This window comes from Cydia amplana, chromosome Z (genome assembly GCF_948474715.1).
Source record: "Cydia amplana chromosome Z, ilCydAmpl1.1, whole genome shotgun sequence".
NCBI classification, from domain to species: Eukaryota; Metazoa; Arthropoda; class Insecta; order Lepidoptera; family Tortricidae; genus Cydia; species Cydia amplana.
Window position 1 is genome coordinate 26,702,900 of NC_086096.1, and position 21,649 is coordinate 26,724,548.

Consider the following 21,649-nt stretch of genomic DNA (forward strand, 5'->3'; position numbering starts at 1 on the left):
GATACGTGGTTCTCAAAACGTCAAAACTGACGTTTGTCAGTCAGAATGACTTTTGTTTTACAGTTAAGTGGAGTTCAGACGAGACAATTTTTCGCCAATCTGATTTGTCCGATCGCATCAGGCCGTGCGGACGCAAACGTCGCAATACAACGCGGCAACGCAGCGAGTGTGATGGGCACCTTTGCGTCAGGGACAGCCCGGGGCGGGTTTTAGTAAGTAGTTATTTTTTATATTTTTAGTTTGTATTTATATTTAAGTTTTTGCAATAAATGTTTTTTATTTTCGAAGTTAGGAATGCAAATTGGTGATTAAATTGTGTACGTGTGGACGCTAGATGAGATTGGCGGCAATTCTTTTCCTGATGAAATCGGTCGATTTGCCCAGCTCGTCTGGACTCTAAAGTCTATTTTTTTATTCGGTAGACTGAAATGACAGTTAATAGTATGAAATGACATTTCATGTTCATACAATTAACTGTCATTTCAGTCTACGGAATAAAAAAATAGACTTTAAGGCCTGGAACAGCTGGTCAACCAAATCTTGTCAGTAAAGATCAACTGTCAAGTACTGTCAAGATCTGGTTGACCAAGTATATATACTTGGTCAAACAGATTTTGTCAGTAGAAAAAGGCGGCAAATTTGAAAGATGTAGGCGCGAAGGGATATCGTCATATAGAAAATTTGAATTTCGCGCCTTTTTCTACTGACAAGATTTGGTTGACCATCTATAGATATAATATTTATACAGGGTGCCATCTGAGTCGTGATCGATTATGTTTTTCTAACTCCATAAACAACGAGCAATTTAATGCCCCTACTCTTACTAAAATCAGACAAGATTTTTTTTTTGTTTATTTTTTGTCATTTATTTTTCTTTTATAAGTGGATTTAGGATATTACAACGGCTTATTAAGATATTTAAATTGGTAAATTGAATCGCCTCTTTGAATCGGAACTGTCATTGACATCAATTTTGTCATTTGTCCCAGTTAGAAATAAAATTTACTTAATTTTTCATTTGAAACATCTTACAAAGCTGTTTAAATACCACATTGGCACTTGTTAAAGTAAAATAAATGACAAAATATAAACAAAAAAAAAATATTGTCTGATTTTAGTAAGAGTAGGGGCATTAAATTGCTCGTTGTTTATGGAGATAGAAAAACATATAACTGATCACGACTCAGATGGCACCCTGTATATAGGGCCCTCCACACTCGTGCGCGAATCGCGGCGCGATGCCGAGAATGCGAGTGTGGCGTCGATTTCGCAGATTATTTACGCCTTCGCGCATTGTTCCCCGTTTATTGTCAGTTTTTCGGCCCCCGTCAAAGGAGGCGCGAAGCGCGAACTAGCAAGACTCCACATTACTCACTATTTTGGCTCATCACCTCATCAGTTGCAAGATAAATATTAATTATAAGTATTATATAAAGCGGCTATAAAAGTGGTAACAGACTAGCCCCCCATTCACACTCCTACAATGCTCCTCCTACATGTAGTCCGGCTCGCAGAACTGCGAAGTAGGATATAGCTCACACACCTCCTACATTGTAGTTCGCCTTGCAGGACTACGGAGCAAGAAATAGCTCACACGGTACTGTTTTGCCGTCCATCATCAGTACTGCTTCGTTTCTCACTAGTGTCGGTCTACCTACCCATACCTACCCTTGAAAATGTTACGTGCAATTAAAAAAAAAGAAAATAGCTCTTCTGCTATGTATTTTCTTTTTATTGGATAAAAATAAATAAAACCGGCCAAGTGCGAGTCGGACTCGCGCACGAAGGGTTCCGCACCATCAACAAAAAATAGAGCAAAACAAGCAAAAAAACGGTCACCCATCCAAGTACTGACCCCGCCCGACGTTGCTTAACTTCGGTCAAAAATCACGTTTGTTGTATGGGAGCCCCACTTAAATCTTTATTTTATTCTGTTTTTAGTATTTGTTGTTATAGCGGCAACAGAATAACATCATCTGTGAAAATTTCAACTGTCTAGCTATCACGGTTCGTGAGATACAGCCTGGTGACAGACGGACGGACGGACGGACGGACAGCGGAGTCTTAGTAATAGGGTCCCGTTTTTACCCTTTGGGTACGGAACCCTAAAAAGAGTATGGGAGAAGAAACTGCAAAAAATTCGCCAGACAGAGAGCGTCATATTTCTTAAGTATTGGCATAGAGAAAAAAATACATAGAGTGCTCACTCCATACATCAATTTTAGTACCAAAAAGACTATTAGCATCTAGCATCGAGTAGCGGAACTATCAGTACTGCTACTTGACAATAGATGTCGCCACCGACCGGAAAGTCTTATGCTGTTGAGATAAGCCTTTCCGGTCGGTGTTACATCTATTGTCAAGTAGCAGTACAGATAGTTCCGCTACTCGATACTAGATGTAGACACTGAAATTAATAGTCTGAGCTGATGTATGGAGTGAGCACTCTATGTATTTTTTCCTCTATGGTATTGGTAATCATTGTTGCAATGCCTATTCCTCCGTTGTTTGTTGGAGTGATTGCGTTGATTTTTGGTCCAACAAACAGCGATTTTCTTTATAAATTTCAAAAAATTGCTCCTACTGTTGTCATACGTCAAACACGACAGTCCGCAACGTAGGACGTCAACCCACAAACAATCCTGCGCGGCGGACTGCAGCGGTGGGCGGGGCTTGCAGGATTTGTAGGACCCAAGTGGCATCCTAATTGGGTGTTGTAGGACGGCACGTAGTCCGCGACCCCCATACACAATCCTACATTATGAGGCGGACTACGAGGCGGACTACAATGTAGGAGTGTGAATGGGGGGCTTAAGCGAGAGCGAGAAAGAGATGGTTAAAATCGACAAGTCCACATCCCTAATACCGTGTGTGTCCGTAGTCTTGCAAGGCGAACTGCAATGTAGGACGTGTGTGAGCTATATCCTACTCCGCAGTCCTTCGAGCCGGACTACAAGGAGGGGTCATCCATTAATTACGTCACACGAATTTCTAGGTTTTTTGACCCCTCCCCCCCCTCCTTGTCACACTTGGTCACATTTGGCAAACCCCTCCCCCCTAGTGTGACGTCACATTTTTTCTACGAAATCGCCAAATCGAATTAAGTAAGTACCTAAGTATTATTAATTAATATTTTATCAAAATATTTTTGACGTTATAAATATTAGTAATTTTATAACCCAAAACTGCTTAGGAAAGAAAATTAAAAGAAAAAAACGATTATCGTTTTAAAACTTGTTATTTAAATGTACACCGAATAAAATAATTTAAATAAATTTTCGGTTACTGATGAAGTTAAAGCGACGTCACAAAGTTTGTGTCTCCCCCCTCCCCCATGTCACAATATGTCACATTTTCTTGACCCCCTCCCACCCCTAAACGTGTGATGTAATTAATGGATGATCCCGAAGGAGTGTGAATGGGGGGCTTAAAAACGTGCAATAAACCCACACATACACATTTTAACGCACACATACACAGTTTGCCCACCACCAAAATGACTACGGTTTGAGTATTAAATTTTGTACTGAGAACTAACGTTGGGGCCCTTGAGGCCTTGGCCTGGAAGCATCCGGAAGTCAGAGACTGCACCGGATCGTGACTTGGTACGGTTCGGCGCAATTTCGATCTTGCGCATCGCGGCGCGAAGCGGCGAACGCGAGTGTGGAGTCGAGTTCGCGTCGAGGGGGGGCTTGACGAGCGAGTGAGACGATGCAAATAGGTTTCTGATGAGCAGTTCGGAAGAATTCGGAGGGTGTCGAGAAAACATGGCGGGATCGTATTATCGCGTAATTCGCCATCTTAGTCGGACTTATGGCTGTGGGGCCTGGGGCATGTGGGTATCTGATTGATTGACATCTCTCTCTACTCACTCGTGAACAATATAGCTAGAGGTGCAGACTCACTGAGCGAAATATATGAATCAATTAATAGGCGTGTGCTATCAAAATCGTTGCAGACAAATCTTGATCTAACTCTAGTACATTGTGTAAAACCGATCTTTAGAAGCCCTTTTAATGTATGGAAAACAAGGAAATTGCGATTTTGTCGGTGAAATATTGCGTTTATGTACCTATATGGTTGCTATACAATATGTTTTAAATAAAATGTAAGGAATCGAATGGTATCATTATTTTCCTTCCGACGTGTCGGTAGCCCGTGTTGATCGAAAATAAATACACAATGTATAAGTAGGTACTACTAGATCGATTAAGTTTGATCTAACATATTACGCTATTTTACCTACTTTATTTATCGACTTCCAGCTAATCCATTTGTGCCGGACCACTATCAAGTAATTAATTATAAGCATAACCTTTTATTACATACAATGAATGACTAAAAAAAGTAATCAGTCATTTATTGCTTTCATAAATAGGTAAAATATGGGTAAAATACATTATATCCTCCAAGGGTGGCACATTTTATGTCAATAAATATAAGTACCTAATACTTCTCGACACGAATTCCATAACGACGGATGTGAACATCCGACCAAAATTATTTTTGAAGTTTAAACTTCTTTAGCCGCGCTGTGCACTTTTTTACATAACGGCAGTGAACGCATATAACCATGGATATGCGTTTACTGCATAACGCTAATAATTATTGAATTATCTTTCTTTCAAACTCGGTATTTATAAAGTGAAACTTTCTATCGTCTAAAATTTATTGGTCCGTCTTTATGCATGTCGCGTTACAGAATTAGGTACAGCATTAGTAAAATTAAAATAGCATGCGTGAATCGCGGATCGCGGGCTAAGCCGCGAACGCGAGTGTGAAGTCGATTTCGGTGCCTGCAAAAATCGACTCCACCCACACTCGCGTTCGCGGATTCGCGCACGAGTGTGGACGGGCTTTAGGTGAAAACATATTTTTCTTTGGGGCCGGCCTGGTAAAGGAAAGGGTTAAATAAACAAGTCATTTTTATACCAGTAGCTTCTTTATTGGTTTATCGGGATCAAAGGTCTTTACAAAATTATTGAAAACACATTACAAAGTTATATTAGCTTAAAATGAGTTGTGTTTTATGTAAGAAGTTGTACATTTACTATGCATCATAATAATTCATAATAATTTGAAAAGAACAACGTAATGGATTTATTGCTTTGAATTATTAAACCCTACACAATAATGAGTATAATGACGTTAGTTTATGTTTATGAAATGATAATAAATATGATTATCTTTTATATAACTAACAACAAAGCATAATATTAACATTCAATTATCTACAGCTCACGCTTTCCCAATTGTTAGAGACGTTTAACGTCTAATGCGATGCGACTGATGTAACTCAGTGAAGTACCTACTCAACTACAGCACCCCTAGCACATGATTGGCGCGACAGTATCTCGCGGAGAGATAGACTACCCGTCTTTTTCTAACTACTTATGTTAATAAAAAAGGGTTGCGCAGTCTATTTTGCCGCGAGATACTGTCGCGCCAATCATGTGCTAGCCCGGCGGGGAGCAGATTTATAATCAACGAACCCTTTGCTTTCTATTCGTGATGTTGTCACATTCATTTACTCCTCCGCCACTATAACGGAAGTAGAATTAATCAACTAACATGTTTAATAATTACTTAAATATTTCGAATACTTAAGTATCAAAGTGCACAACAAATTTCTAAAACTAGTAAAAAAACTTGGAGGTAGACAGCAATATTATATGTATCCAATAAATATTTGAGTCCTAACGCAATATTATAACGTTACTACTACTTTACTAGCAATTGGACAGAAAAAAGGGTTCAAGGCTATAATAGTTCTATAAAGTTTTAGCAGAGTTTTTGATGATGCCGAGCTCAGTATAAATGAAAAAGTACCTATACATATTTGAAGGAAGTTTGCTCTTAATCGTACAAGTTAGCGAAATATGTGTAGTGACATGGTTTAAAAATTCAACCACAATACCATTGCTTTTCCTTCTGAACTCCTTGCGATGAAAAAACAAAACGTAACGAGCTTGTAGATATGGAAACTCAAACTTTGAGAGTAACTTACGACTAAAATAATCACAAATACATAAACTTAACACGTAAGCGTAACTAAAACGAACTAACTTTAACAATATCGTGCTATGATAAATGCATACTTGAGGGATGAGCGTGATGTCACCAGTGAAGAAGCTCCGATGAGTAAGACAGGCTACGAGGGCGTCGCGCGGAGGGAAAGGGATAGGGGGGGTGACCGGGACCGAACAGAGGGGCACGACAGAACGAGGCGTTGCGCAGCGGACGATGTTCACCGGCTGCAGTGTTATATTTAAACTGCTCCATAGTTATTTCTTCTTCTGGGCCTTCTCGGCGGCCTTCGTGATTTTTCCAGTGGTGACTTCTTTAAAGTTGACACTCTGTAAGAAAAACACTTGCTTAGCTGTTTGACAAGTTATCAAGTTGCGCATACACCCAGCCGCAAGTGTATGACCATTTTATGAATGAATTCCATTCATAATGGGTCCATAAAATTTTGCAGTTCCCTTTCCCTCCGTTCGTACCATAGAAATAACGATGTGTTCCGAATATATTTGGCCACTTTGGACGTCTCTATCTATTTGATTCTGACTGTAGAGAGCCCACATTATAGGTACAAATATATACTGGATCAACCAAATCTTGTTAGTAGTAAAAGGCGGCAAATTTGAAAAATCGCGGGTTAGCAACACTGTGTTCGAATAATTCCAAAATCGCGTGTCATCTGTGTGTTATCTGTGGAATGTGGATCGTGAATGACAGCCATCATCTTATTGTTTACATTCTGAATCGTTTCTATTTCAAGAGAAATTTCTGCTGTCACCATTAAATACCAAGATTATGCATGACCTCAAGCAAAGCTAAGGTGCCTACAATGTACAATCATGCTCGTTGACGGTAAACATTACTAAAATTTGAGGTTATGATAATTCACTCGAACTGACGTATGAAGGGCGGAAAAATAAACTCGTTTTGGTTCGATGTACATTGCTGCTTTTCTTAGCGCAATTCTGCTCTTTGAGTGTTACATGGTGTTACCCTACTCTTTGAGTGTTACATGGTGTTATGCAGTACATTGCTACTGACAAGATTTGCTTGACGCACTATAGACGAGAGTGGTACCTTGATGACGCCGACGGCGACGGTCTGGCGCATGTCGCGCACGGCGAAGCGGCCGAGCGGCGGGAACTCCGAGAACGACTCCACGCACAGCGCCTTGGTCGGGACCAGCGTCACGATTGCCGCGTCGCCAGACTTTATCGACTTCGGGTCCACCTCCGTGGTTTTGCCTGATCGCCATAAGCAATTACAAGTTAACAACAGTAAGTATTAAAACCGTTTTACACCTTCCCAGATTTAGCATCACAAGTAGGCCGATATGGCCATAATAAAAATAAAATTTGGATCATACCATTCCCCCCCCCCCCCCCCCTTCTATGTTTATCGGTAATACCTTATGATAATACACAATGTGTACCTGCGTGGGTCCTATTTCGATGATACCTACAGGGCATGCATGGATGCAGCGTTCACTCGGTAGGTATACCCATTCAGTTTAATTAAGTTACGGAAAGGACCTCAACGTGTTGGCTTTTTGGCTCTCCGCGAATACTTCCCAAATGTTTGGAATCACTTGTACGTCCGATAACAGGAGTGTATGTAGGTAGGTACACGTACCGGTTCGGCGGTCGCACTTCTCCTTGATCTCGGCGAACTTGCAGGCGATGTGCGCCGTGTGGCAATCCAGCACCGGCGTGTAGCCGTTGCTGATCTGTCCCGGGTGGTTCAGCACGATCACCTGTGCCGGCATACAAACACTATACTTTAGAGCGAATTATTTCATTGTGTATTAAGGGCGGTAAATAAGTACTCGTCCGTAAGACGAGTGTCAAATTGAAGCCCGGAGCCAAAAGCGAAGGCTTAATTAACACGAGTTCGTAATTCCTGTAACGCTCGTTTATTCTTATTGTTTATTATTATTTCCTAATGTAATTAAGTAAAAGGCAGATCAACGTATACCAACTACTTACAAATAATAATAAAACAGTTGTCCAAATTGACAACATTACATTATATTGCGATTATCTGTAAATTATGAAGGTTTTGATCAGTTATGAAGGTATAAAAGTATGGTAAGGAAGAATATCAATAAAGTGGTAATAAAAGAAGAATAGAAAACATTGTAACATAACATATCCGACATCCCTAGTATTTGATTTTACAAATAATGTAATGGCATATAAAATTTGAATGTATTTCATTCAATCATAAAAAAGTTTGTAGATAATGTCGACTCCATTTTCTTCTCTGTTCAGTTCAGATTGCCACCATCACCATATGTATAGTCAGCAGCAGAAGTTGACAACGCTGGCGCGGTGTTCAAAATTACCTTGCCGCGCTCTTATTCTCTTAACAATAAAGTCGCGTCAAGATCATTTTCAAACACCTGGCCCGTTTAGCAACTTCTGCTGCTGACTGTACGTACACAGTTAAATATTGGTAAAGCTAGGTATACTACGAGTCCGTAGCCAATAAAGGACAACAGTTGTAAAACGGAATCTCATTGCCAAGCCTCGGTGATCATTCGCCCCCCGTAATGTCCATCTATCTGCCTGTTTAAAATAATTAAAAAAAACAATCGATAAAGGAACTTGATATTACTCGAAACAGGTTATTAAATTAAATCTTGTAATGTTTCTGGTATTGTTGTCAAGATTCTAGTACCTTAGTTAATCATGGTAATTAATAATTGTGCAAGACCATTGTGTCTCTCAAAAATGTATAATTTACATAGACGGATGCCTCGACTGCCCGCTCATTATACATAATATATAGGTACTGAGGGGCTACCGCGAAAACCGAAAATCGCAAATTGCGGGGATCTTTCTCTTTTACTCCAATGAAGGCGTAATTGGAGTGACAGAGAAAAATGCCCGCAATTTGCGAACTTCGATTTTCGCGGTTATAGCACTGGACAGAAGTATTTCATTGGTATGTCTAAGTAGATATAGGTTACTAACATAGTGTTAAAGAGAATAGATAGTATAGAGGGGAAGAGGGGTCCTGTCAAAGTAAATTTTGCAGTTACAGTAAATTTACTGTCATCTCACACGATTAAAACTCAAAATGAAAATGTATAAAACTATCAAAAAAATGTATATTTATGGATAAATGATTTTTTATTTTTATGTATATCATTTCGACTCATGTTATTTCACTAATACCTATGTGTTGAGATTGTTAAATATGAAACGGTGTCGTCAACGCCGTCTAGCCGAGCATAGGCGAAAGGTGTGTGCGCCATATATTCGAGAATTATTTTTTCTAGATTTCCGAGGCGCGTTTTTCCTTAGACTTTATTCATCTTATACGGAGTTACATAAGTCTTTGATAGTGGCTAAAATGTTACTAACAAAATATGGATAGCTTTTGGTCTGAAATAAAGTTTTTTTTTATATACTGATAAATTGCACCGATTCGCCATACAAGTTGTTCGAGAGGCCGGTACAAATGATATTTTATCAAATGCGACATGGTGGAGGCGGTTCTGCGCGAACTTTGCGTCAACAATTGGCGAGAGGTCGCACAGGGCCGAGAGGCGCTGTCTTTAGTCGGAGGCCATGCCTCATGTTGGGTCGCCGAGCCAACGGAGTAAGTATACCTACAATACACGCAACCAGTAATGAACATCCAATATTGTGCAAGCTCACAAGCTGCATTCAAATTAATGATACTGGTTTCTCAGCGGCAACCATTGCATTGTTGGCCGTTGGCCTAACAATACAATTTACTACACATTTTCCTAATTAACTGGCAATCTTTAGTATACCTTTTACTTGCCTGGACTCACGATTACGATAGCACTTAGGTAATTTAATATATAGGTACTTAATAATTATGTACCTAGTAAACTAGACGTAATTACATACCTGCTTAAAAACCCGAGGCCACTGGCATTCAGTGACTTTGGGAACTAGTCTGTACTTTGTAAGTAGGTACCCTACTTCGGACAATCGTATTGCAACTGCAAATTCCATTGGGTGACTGTCCATAGTGTTTGTCCATTATTTTAAATGTGCATAAAGCCCTTGCTACACGGTCGCCGACAAGCCCCCCAGACCGCGTGGCCTTGGTCTGGACGGACCGTGTAGACAGTTGTTTCCAACAAAATTTGGCCAAAACTCACCAAGGTCAGACCAAGGACAGACGGTTAGAAGGCTTGTCGGCGACCGTGTAGCAAGGGCTATAAAGCGGAGTCAGCAGGCGAGGCGCAGCGACGCAGACGAGGTAGGTAGGTATGTAGGTATATCAGTAACGGGTGAACAACCTGCGCGGTGAAGTCGGCGGCGCCCTTGGGGGGCGAGTTCTTGGAGTCGCCGGCCACGTACCCGCGGCGCAGCTCCTTCACCGACACGTTCTGAAATGCACAAACCTGCCTTCACTTTCTATTGCATCACCTTAACTATTCCGACTCCGACAACCTTGATCTATATTATTGTGAAATCAACATAGCTGTGTTCTAAGAGCTACTTTCAAATAACACTCGATTTCATGTAGGTAGGTATTGTATTTCAATGAACCCTGTAACGAATCCAAAAGAACAACTCGACACACCCACGGTTCGCGAGTTGAGATTACAACAAAACCTGTCATTGCAAGTGCTCGGTTCGCGCACCGCGGGTTCCGTTCATCATATAAATAACATGGAATAATTTCTTTACGTAGCGCAGGCATTAAAATAAGTACGCAAGAGAACGCGTTTAACCAATCATTTGCCGCTGAAAAGTTTCTACAATTGTAATTTTAAACAAAGGAAAATTACATAAATGTGTCATATTTTTGTTTGGATATTGAAACTTTCCATTTCCAAATTATTACACTTACTGTATTCAGGTTTCTCTTTTAAAATTAATTATTGAAAAGAAGAAGACTGCAAAAAAATGTAACACGATCTTATTAAATTTATAGAAATTCCTTCGTTCGTTCGCTCTTATGGCTCTATAGCCATAAGAGCGCGTTACATATTTTTGCGGCCTTGCTGACTGTACAGTCTCCTGTTACCTTCTTGGTTCGTCTTATTGGTTTTACATGATATTAATTTCTCGATTTTCTCATTTCATTTTATTCCTTTTCGTCACTCATTAAAACAATCTGGGAATCGCGGTTATCCGAACAAACACTACTCACCTACAGATGATGGTAGGTATAGGTAGGCTTTACCTTGACGTTGAATCCGACGTTGTCTCCGGGCATCGCCTCTTGCAGCGCCTCGTGGTGCATCTCCACGGACTTCACCTCGGTGGTGATGGCCGCCGGCGCAAATACAACCACCATGCCTGACGTCACAAATTATTAAGGTGCAGGATACATTTTGTCAAAATACCATTTTATGAAAACTATTATGATGTAAGCTCGACAAAATAAATGTGGGTAAATCCTGAATCCAGTACGTAGCTAGTTATAAATGTAATGTTGGGAGCAGTTATATACCTGGCTTGAGTATGCCGGTCTCGACGCGGCCGACGGGCACGGTGCCTATGCCGCCGATCTTGTACACGTCCTGCAGAGGCAACCGGAGCGGCTTCTCGGTGGGCCGCGACGGCGGCAGGATCGCGTCCAGCGCCTGACACATACACATGCATTACGTTACGTACCTACCGAGTGTACGTACTACGTACTTACAGTCAGCAGCAAAAGTTGCTAAGCGGGGGAAGTGTTCAAAATTACCTTGACACGCTCTTATTCTCTTAGCAATAAAGTCGCGTCAAGATCATTTTGAACACCTGGCCCGCTTAGCAACTTCTGCTGCTGACTGTACACCTAAGCGACTCGAGTGCTTTCAACATTTTATTTCATTTTGTTATGTTATGATCATGGAATCTTATTTATTAAATCACTTTATTATTCAATATTGCACAATATCTATATTTAAGTTTTGCGGATTTCAAAAAACTAGGTTGGTTATACGATGTCAATTGTAACAGGATAGGGGAAACTGGGGAGGGTTGATCACCCCTTTTGTTTTTGGCATACATTTTCTTAACTATTTGTAGTATTGAAAAACTTTATAGACCATACGATTCAGAATTTATCTCTTCATTAATAGTTTGAATTAGAACAGATTTGTGCAATAAATTAGACCATTATTTAATGAAAACCCATACTGTTGACTTTTACCATGTGTCCCCTATGTAAGGGAGACTTGTTTACCCCTGGTCGGGAGCCTTGATCCTAGGGGGATCAAGTGACCCTGGTTCTTGGGACACATGGTAAACAGATTTTTACCATGTCTCCCCGTACCAGATTCGCATTGATTATATAACTCGGATCGCTATTAGCAATGCATCTATAATTTGTAAAATACACAGCAAACATATATATATTGCATCTTCCATGCTTTGAAGTTGTATTTCCGGTAATCAGATGTCTAAGCCGAAGGGATCAAGTCTTCCAGATTTGGGGACACTTGGTAAAAAGATTTTAAGCGGCAATGTCATATTTCGAGGGTAGTATCTACATTAATTTATTCACTTTATCTACAGAAAATTAATATATGATGATATCAAACACAAATTAATCCATAATCTTATACTTTTAAAAAACAATGTAATCGTATTATCCATAAAACAACATAAAATAGGGAATCAATTTTTGAACCAAAAAAAAGTTAAAATAAAACAAAAATCTAAGTTATTAACATAAAATTTCTTGTAACAAGCTAAATTTTTTAAAGTTATTATGAAGGTATTTTTAGCGTCAGATACCTACAGCAATTTTAAATTTTTTACCCATCTCTGGTCGTTATTGTTTACTATATTAAATAAGTTTAGAAATTTACTGCTCACGTTCGAGGGCGGTGTTTGAGCTGCATAATCCTAAAATCCTTTCTATGGACCGTCGGTTCTATAGTACATAAGGTCGGAAAGCCATTGAAATAGCATTTCATCCATAAAACAAATATCGCCGGTTGAAAACCAAATATCGTTATAAGTGTTGTTTGTCGACCGAGTAACATCCCCTGTGTGCAAAACGTTTAACTTGATAAACAAGACCAAGTGCGGGTAGTTCGTAAAATGTTGATGTCAACTTTAGTTAGTCTGTTCAAAGGCCACGGGGATAATTCCGTTTTCGGAGTTCGGAGTCGGTTGTATAATTAAAAACTGAATTACACGCCATTAAATCCCGTTTTAATAAACAATAATGAGTCAAAAACCTTGAAAGTTTAAATCAGTGTTTCTCTGGTCGTAATTTTGCGGCATGATTTACTAAAAAAAAGAAAATATTTATGATAGCTCTATGAATCATTTTGTAAGTAAATTTATTACAATCGCTTTGGGGGTGACATGATCCCGGAAACATATCTCCCCTGAAGAAAAAGACAAAGTCTCCCCATACATAGTAAGATTATAAAACGTGCCGTACTCGAAACGTGTGTTCGCGTATATCAATGTAATCCAAGTTAATCATCACTTCAATAAACAACAAATAAAATAAGCACACTCACTAACATCATGTCCATCTCATATTATAAAATAAATCCAGTTAAAGCTTACCGATAATTGAATATAGTACGCAGAAAATTTTTCACCATCCGCCATTTTTGAACCACTGACTTTTCCGATACAGTGCCATGACAGAACGTGAAGTTAGGAACGAATGAATGAGTGTTAACAGTGCAAAAAAATGTATCTCGTTTGGTTTGATTAAAAATGAAGTTTACCAAGTGTCCCCTAGGGATCGACCCTCCCCACCCTCACCTAGGTATAAAAAATCCTGTGGAATAAGATTTAACTACCTACTTCATCTCCATGTTAGCATATTATTTAGGTACATTGACACCGGAATTACGATAGAATCCAAATTTCAACTGAATCAGATACCGGGAATTGGTTCAAATTTTAGTTACAAGATTTGAAGTACTGTATTAAGAAGATGGGTATATACGCAGTGAAGCTAAATAAGTGTGTAAAAAACAAGATCATTGACTCGTTTTAGTCAATGTCTCGCTACTGATTATAAAAAAAATTACGTTTTATAAAGAAAATGCATTAGCTTTATAAAAAGTAACCTACCTATGCCGTGCGGATCCCCGGGGAATCTCAGCCTAACGACTACGTTCGCCCATTACTTTCTTTGTGAATGACCATCAGTATGGCAACAGTCGAAATTTCTACTTTTGCCGAAGGACCACTGTCTGGATTCCTAAATAGGCGAATTCCTTGTCATTAGTTACTGTCCTAAACTCTCACTCTAGTAGCCAAAATGGCAAAAACGGAACCCTTATAGTTATAGTTTCGTCATACGTCCGTCTATCGGTACCTAGTGTCTGTCCGTCCGTCGTCTGTCACAGCCATTTTGCTTGAAAACGTAGGTATTACCTAACTATATTTAATAATGAAATTATATTATTTTTATTAGAAGTTACAATAAATAAAAAAAAAACAACGGGTTGCAGTCCGGGAGTGCTGGCAGAAGTGAAAACTCAGTCACTATTGCAAAATGTCTGCAGCACTATGTATTTGTATAATTGAGGGTAACGCCATCTAGCGTTATTTAGTCGCATTACTTGAAACCCCTAAGCACATCACTGTTATTACTCGAGTTATATTAATACCAGTTAGATGGAAACTCACTAGATGGCATTTAAATCAATAAAGAAAAACTCAATGACGTAAGTTTTTCGATCAGGTCACGTGTCCGTCTTACGGTCACGCGTGACCGTCTTACGGTCACGTGATCTGTCGCGAGTTTAACATTTTTTCCCCACCTCAAAAAGTGCACAGCCAGCGCCGCTAAAGAAGTTTTCACTTCAAAAATAATTAAATTTAAAAATATAGCTTAATCAATACTTCCCACGACAATTGTTTTGAACACGATCGGCCAACCGATAATCGTGTTATATATCAAAATAAAACAGCTCATTTTGAGAATTCGAACTTTTTTTTATAATTTTAAAATACATAGGTTAGAAGTTATTTAAGAAATAGCATTACCATTTCCTCCGAAAAGACTGGGTCAAAAATTTTGAAAAAAATACACAAAATAGTTTTTTACCTGTAGATGACAGTAAAACCTATTAGAAATGTGCAGTCAAGCGCGAGTCGGACTTAATGTACGGAACCGTAAGTGCCGCGAAGGTACGCTCTTTTACTTGTATGGTGTTTATTTTTGTGTTCTAATCTAATAGTATACCGCCGCGACATAAATGTATTAAAAATGTGCATTAACATCATATAATAACATTAAATACATCCGAATCAGATGGAATAATGGGCATAGATTAACATTAAGTAGGTACTTACTTATTTAAATGTTAAATGTCGTAAGGCGTCCGCGACAAGCTAAAATTGAATGTTAAAGGTCAAAGGAGAGCGGTCCATAATGGAACGAGTTCGAAGGACGACCTTGTGCGCACCGAATGCTATTTGGGACTTTACATCTGGTCTCAATGCTCAATATTAATTTTGATGTTCATTCGTAGGAATAATCTACCTAAATAGATGGGTCTATTTTTAGCAAACTTGTACATGTCGCCCTAAGTAATTTTAAGGTTTTATCGCCAAATAATAATACACAGCTAGGTATAACCCGCACAAATATGTGCAGTATCTACAGTTGTTAAGCAGACTTAAAATAATCGCGTAACAAACATACCTATCTAAGTATATACGCGACAACCATACATTCTAGACAAAAAGAAACAAATATGCATTTAATATGATAGGTCTTAGATCTTAATTTTGATGACATTTAACTTCTTGTTGCAGCAAAATACGGAAATATTAGTTTTATCGCTTCTCATAAATATACATTGAGAATATAATTATATCAGAAGGTACTTAATAGCTGTCGCGAAGTCGAGTGATCGACCTTCAGTATTCAACCATACAATACCTACTTAAGTAGTGGACGTATACCTATATACAGAAAGGATCGAATCTGTCTGCCATATCTCGCGCGGTATCATCGTATGCCCGGTTAGGTATGCTTTCCAGCTTTAAGATCCATGTCCCCCATGCATGACGTATAATAGTCTTAGGGTCGGTTGCACCAAACTTTAGTCATCGTTAAGACGAAACAGGAGCTGAGATTTAAATATTTTAGGTAAATGTAGCCGTCCCGCTAACGGGAGCGGCTCCTAAAACTAGTGCGATAAGGACAAGGCGAAAAATCCTGCGTAAAAATCTCAAAAAGCGAGCTTTCGTACTCGACTGTTTCCGCCTCCAAAACTTAACCAATCGTAACCAAATTTGGAAATTTAAATGATTACCTATGAAATGATGTGTGTCGGACCGGTTTGCTTTTTTGGCTAATCGATATCAGTTTTGAATACCACGCCTCTCATTGCGGCATAGTCAATTAGGCCATTTTTGGAGGGCTCTAGCGCCTTAAAAAACAAAAATATCAAAAAAAGAGAAACGGTCCGACACAGATATTGACAATATTAATCTGTGTTGAAAAAAAATATTGCTCTAGCTTCAAAACCCACGGAGGAAACAGTCGGGTACGTTTGTATGGAGAAATTACCACTCCTGTTGCCTCTTAGAGTTCGCTAAATTTTCTTGTATAGAAAGTTTCATAGTAAAGCGCCGGAGCGCGCCGGCTGACGTTGATCAGTCTGTCAAGTGCGGATGGTGCAACTGGCCCTTAGTCTTGTTGTGGTAGAGCTTCACATAAAATGACAACGGGTACAAAAAAATGGTACCTAAAAAAAGTGTGTGTTACCTCAATGAGACACTTCCCCTCGACTTTGCCCTCCTTGCGTTCGACGGTCCACCCCTTAAACCAGGGCATTTTGTCGGAGGGCTCCAGCATGTTGTCGCCGTGCCAGCCCGAGATGGGCACGAACGCCACGGTTGCCGGGTTGTAGCCTGTACACAATTCACATTTTCGAGACTTGGCAATTCATTTTAAAATACTTAGTCAAATTACATAGGTACTTAACCTTTTCGTCGCCATTGACTTGATATAAAGTCAGTACATTTTTCGGGGGTTCAAAGATTAATTTTATTTATTTCTTATACGTAGGTAGCGTAAAGGTTGCAGTTATTTTTGAAATACTTACTGTATTTAAATATATTTATTCAAACCGGATAAAATAAAGTAACATACAATTTTAAATGCGCTAAGAATTAATACGTTTGAAGTCGGTGCCAAGTCCAATAGTTACAATACCACTGGTTTTCGTCAGTTTAAATTCCTGAAATACTTCTTAGTTCTAAAGGACAAATGGGAAGTAACCAAACGATTGGACTGAAGGTCGAATGGAATGCAAGTAAAAGGTGCAAGTCGGCATTGACTGTGCTATATTTGTACGCTCGAATCGAGTAATCGCTTCCGCCACAATTAGGTACCTACTTAATAAGTACTACTATAGGTAAGTAAGTACCTACCTACTTACCTTCCCGTTTTCCTCGAAACTCAAAAATACCTATCTTTAAAAGTTGTCAAGTAATCTTACATAGGTACATTTTATAACGTTACGAAATCGTCGCGAATTTTTCTTAGATGAAGTCATAGGTAGAATCAGTCTAAGCTAATTCTGCCCGGACTTTTTGAAGTGAAAAAGTGTGGGTTAGTCACTAGTTAAGTGAATGAGCTGCTAACCAATTTTCTTGATATAAGAGGAGACTTCCTTCTTGATCTCCTCGTAGCGGGCCTCGTGGTAGGGCGGCTCGGTGGAGTCCATCTTGTTGACGCCAACGACCAGCTGCTTGACGCCGAGCGTGAAGGCGAGGAGCGCGTGCTCGCGCGTCTGTCCGTTCTTGCTGATGCCCGCTTCGAACTCTCCCGTACCGGCAGCCACTATTAAAACAGCGCAATCCGCCTGCAAATTCATCAATCCAATTACCTATCCATTTACTTTTTTGTGAGGAAATGTCTTCCCCGCAAACCAGCAACTTTACAGCTTTAGTTACCTGGGAGGTGCCAGTGATCATGTTCTTGATGAAGTCCCTATGTCCGGGTGCGTCGATAATTGTCACATAGTACTTAGCGGTTTCAAACTTCCACAGTGCAATATCGATCGTGATACCGCGCTCACGCTCTGCTTTTAACTTGTCTAATACCTAGAATAGTAAAGAATTCAAACATTTTGGGGCAAATTAAGTAGCAACATTTTATAGCAACGTCCCTGGTCCCTGGCTATAAAAAATCACCGGATATGTAAATAATTAGGTAACAATTACAACTCCAATATGTTATCGTCATCAAATTGCAATGCTATCATTATTAAAATGAAGTACCTACCCAAATGTTTCTAAGCTATAAGTAAATGAGTCATATCATGAGTCTTGAATTCTAAGAGGTACTTATTGTATTTTTCCTAACAAATTTCAAGAGTAGGTAGGTATCTATCCTAATCCCATCCGGTAGAATTTTTGCATACGTATTTTATATTTTTACTAAAATAGGTAGGTACGGTAGAGGTACTTGGTAAATGTAATGTGCACTGATATCATATCATATCTAATAAAACAATTTCGAATTTCCTTTTTTTCGCACTTGTATCGTAAATGACTCATTCATTTCAGCTTGTATCGCTGACTGTACTTTTCTTTCAACAGTCAACTAATACTCATCGAGACAATTCTATAACAAACCCACACAACTGTTTCCACCAGAGATGTGCGAGGATGCGTGGCGCCTGTAGCGAGGGATGAGAGGGGATACATTTTATAAGAAGTAGGCTCAAACAGCGCAAAAACGGAAATATATAAATATACCGTAAAACAGTTTATGAATTTTTGCATACGTATTTCATATTTTTACTAAAATAGGTAGGTACGGTAGAGGTAGGTACTTGGTAAATGTAATGTGGACTGATATCATATCTTATAAAACAATAGCGCCAATGCTTTTCCTACTGGATCTGGATAGGTACCTGCTGGAACCTAATAAAGACTTACCCAAGCATACTTGAAGGATCCCTTGCCCATCTCCTGGGCTTCCTTTTCAAACTTCTCGATGGTACGTTTGTCGATACCACCACATTTGTAGATGAGGTGCCCGGTGGTGGTGGACTTGCCGGAGTCCACGTGGCCGATCACCACGATATTAATATGAGTCTTCTCCTTACCCATCTTGCGCGGTTACAAATTACTTATTTGAAACCAACCGGACCTACACACAAAACAATTATCACGATGGGGATAAATAACTCAAACAAAATTACAACATTTCTAACTCTTCTTCGTGGTAGTTATGTAAGATAGGCCAGTAATATTCTGCCAGGTTTGTTAAATGCAATTGAATGCGCAACGGTCGATTCTAACATAGCTTTCACACTGTTAAACCTAAGGTGCAGACGCTCAGACACAGACGGTTATTTTCTATCCACAGTAAAAGAAAATGAAGTCGTGTATTGCCACGATAAGTCAATGCATTGTCTAAATTTAGTAGACTTGATCTGTGCTATAATAAGCGTAAGTGCATACATTTGCACGTTTGAAAATAGAATAATCAAAAGCCGCATATATTGGCGAGCGTGACACATGGACTTGCCGGTGCAACGCATGCCTGCCTCCATCTTGTCCGTCTATATCTATAGACGATCAATTCCCTGTAAGAACGATTAATACTTTGCATTTAAAGGAGTAACATCGTAAACCAATTGATAATAATATGCCCCAATTAAGTCTGTACCTATGGAGGAAAAGTTTAAGTTTTAAAGACTTCCACGGTGACGTGTCTCTTTTCTAATAGCAAACTACAAAAGATATGTCAAAATACCTACGATTTAATAGCAACGAGTTACGTTTATGTATTTTACATCTTTGAAATTTGAAGGACATGATAATGAGAATAACTAAAGACTGTTCCTATAAGATCGACACGTTGTAGTGGATGTCCTTTGCAATATTTAATACATATAGCAGTGTGTCTCTATACACCACAAAGTTTTAAACGACAAATATTTCTACCAGCATCAATTTTTTAAGATTAATGAATTGCGCAATTAAAACGAAGACCTACCGGCAAAATCAATTTGCACGTAATATAGTTTTATACAAAGTCAAAATATATATTGAAAAATATTATCAATAGAAACCGAAAAATGCGTTTCTACAAAGATAGGTAAATTAGTAAAATCTAATAAGATTATTATAAGAAAATATAGAATACTCACCTTCAGCAGGCGTAGTCGCGAATTTTCCGAGCGCTTTTCGAGCATGCGCCGTTGCAACGTCGCCCGGGAACTCGAATCAATAGAATCAAATTAGTACTTTTTTCTAGTTATTTTGAAATAATTAATTTAAATTCCTGGCGGTTTTTCATATAATAAATATCTAGTTTTATTTTAATGTATCAGCTAACTTGAATAACACAGTTATTGTATTTTAATTGCGATGAGTAACAAGATGCCGGATATAACTATTTTCTTTTCACCGAGTAAGTTTTTCATTCTGTTCAACTGTTTCACCAACCCTGCCAGTATTTTTGCAAAAATGCATTTGCTTAAATATAATAAAATAAAAATAATAATAATGATTATTCAATCATTAAAAATAACGTGATGAATGCTCTAATTTATTGTACATTTTATATCATTTAATTAATAATAATTTATAAGTTCGTACTACGTAGGTACCTATTTGGTACCTATACTCATTCATTCATATCTTTACGGACTCATTCATTGAATATAGCATCTGTCTCTTTTTAGCAAGTAAGTAAATACGAAAGAGACAAATAAAATAAAATTGTAATGAGTAATGACTACTAAAAATCTGTCTCTTTTTAGCAAGTAAAGCTTTGGTTTCCTCCGATAGCGGTGCCGTCATACAGCGGCCGTCTCCATACAAATACTACGACATCCATATTTAGCCGTATTATTTAGTATGGAGACGGCCGCTATATGATGGCACCGCTATCCTAGGAAAACCGATCTTAAGTAAATAGGGGAAACTGGGGAGGGTTGATCACCCCTTTTGTTTTTGGCATACATTTTCTTAACTATTTGTAGTATTGAAAAACTTTATAGACCATACGATTCAGAATTTATCTCTTCATTAATAGTTTGAATTAGAACAGATTTGTGCAATAAATTAGACCATTATTTAATGAAAACCCATACTGTTGACTTTTACCATGTGTCCCCTATGTAAGGGAGACTTGTTTACCCCTGGTCGGGAGCCTTGATCCTAGGGGGATCAAGTGACCCTGGTTCTTGGGACACATGGTAAACAGATTTTTACCATGTCTCCCCGTACCAGATTCGCATTGATTATATAACTCGGATCGCTATTAGCAATGCATCTATAATTTGTAAAATACACAGCAAACATATATATATTGCATCTTCCATGCTTTGAAGTTGTATTTCCGGTAATCAGATGTCTAAGCCGAAGGGATCAAGTCTTCCAGATTTGGGGACACTTGGTAAAAAGATTTTAAGCGGCAATGTCATATTTCGAGGGTAGTATCTACATTAATTTATTCACTTTATCTACAGAAAATTAATATATGATGATATCAAACACAAATTAATCCATAATCTTATACTTTTAAAAAACAATGTAATCGTATTATCCATAAAACAACATAAAATAGGGAATCAATTTTTGAACCAAAAAAAAGTTAAAATAAAACAAAAATCTAAGTTATTAACATAAAATTTCTTGTAACAAGCTAAATTTTTTAAAGTTATTATGAAGGTATTTTTAGCGTCAGA

General features: G+C 38.6%; 1 protein-coding gene across 2 annotated transcripts; it reads right to left on the minus strand.

Annotated features, from left to right (window-relative positions):
• Positions 1–5,763: 5,763 nt before the first annotated feature.
• LOC134661923 (elongation factor 1-alpha 2) lies at positions 5,764–20,232 on the minus strand. Of its 2 annotated transcripts, none has more exons than XM_063518175.1 (11): positions 20,105–20,232; positions 18,885–19,098; positions 17,895–18,044; positions 17,584–17,803; positions 16,702–16,847; positions 11,467–11,599; positions 11,197–11,312; positions 10,304–10,393; positions 7,654–7,774; positions 7,099–7,265; positions 5,764–6,356 (listed from the first exon to the last, which is right to left on the minus strand). In XM_063518175.1, exons 2-11 carry the CDS (start codon positions 19,056–19,058, stop codon positions 6,285–6,287), a joined length of 1,389 nt encoding a protein of 462 aa, XP_063374245.1. In that variant the 5' UTR covers positions 19,059–19,098; positions 20,105–20,232; the 3' UTR covers positions 5,764–6,284. The 2 variants fall into 2 exon arrangements, with proteins under 2 accessions (XP_063374245.1, XP_063374244.1); XM_063518174.1 differs by lacking the exon at positions 20,105–20,232 and adding an exon at positions 19,951–20,037.
• Positions 20,233–21,649: the final 1,417 nt, after the last annotated feature.

Bases quoted from the DNA above. Each gene is read 5' to 3' on its own strand.
- LOC134661923 (XM_063518175.1), bottom strand. From the start codon at position 19,058: ATGGGTAAGGAGAAGACTCATATTAATATCGTGGTGATCGGCCACGTG. The intron at 18,045-18,884 runs GTAAGTCTTTAT...TTACTATTCTAG, and splicing joins GATCCTTCAAGTATGCTTGG to GTATTAGACAAGTTAAAAGC. The intron at 11,313-11,466 runs GTATATAACTGC...TTGTGACGTCAG, and splicing joins GACCGGCATACTCAAGCCAG to GCATGGTGGTTGTATTTGCG.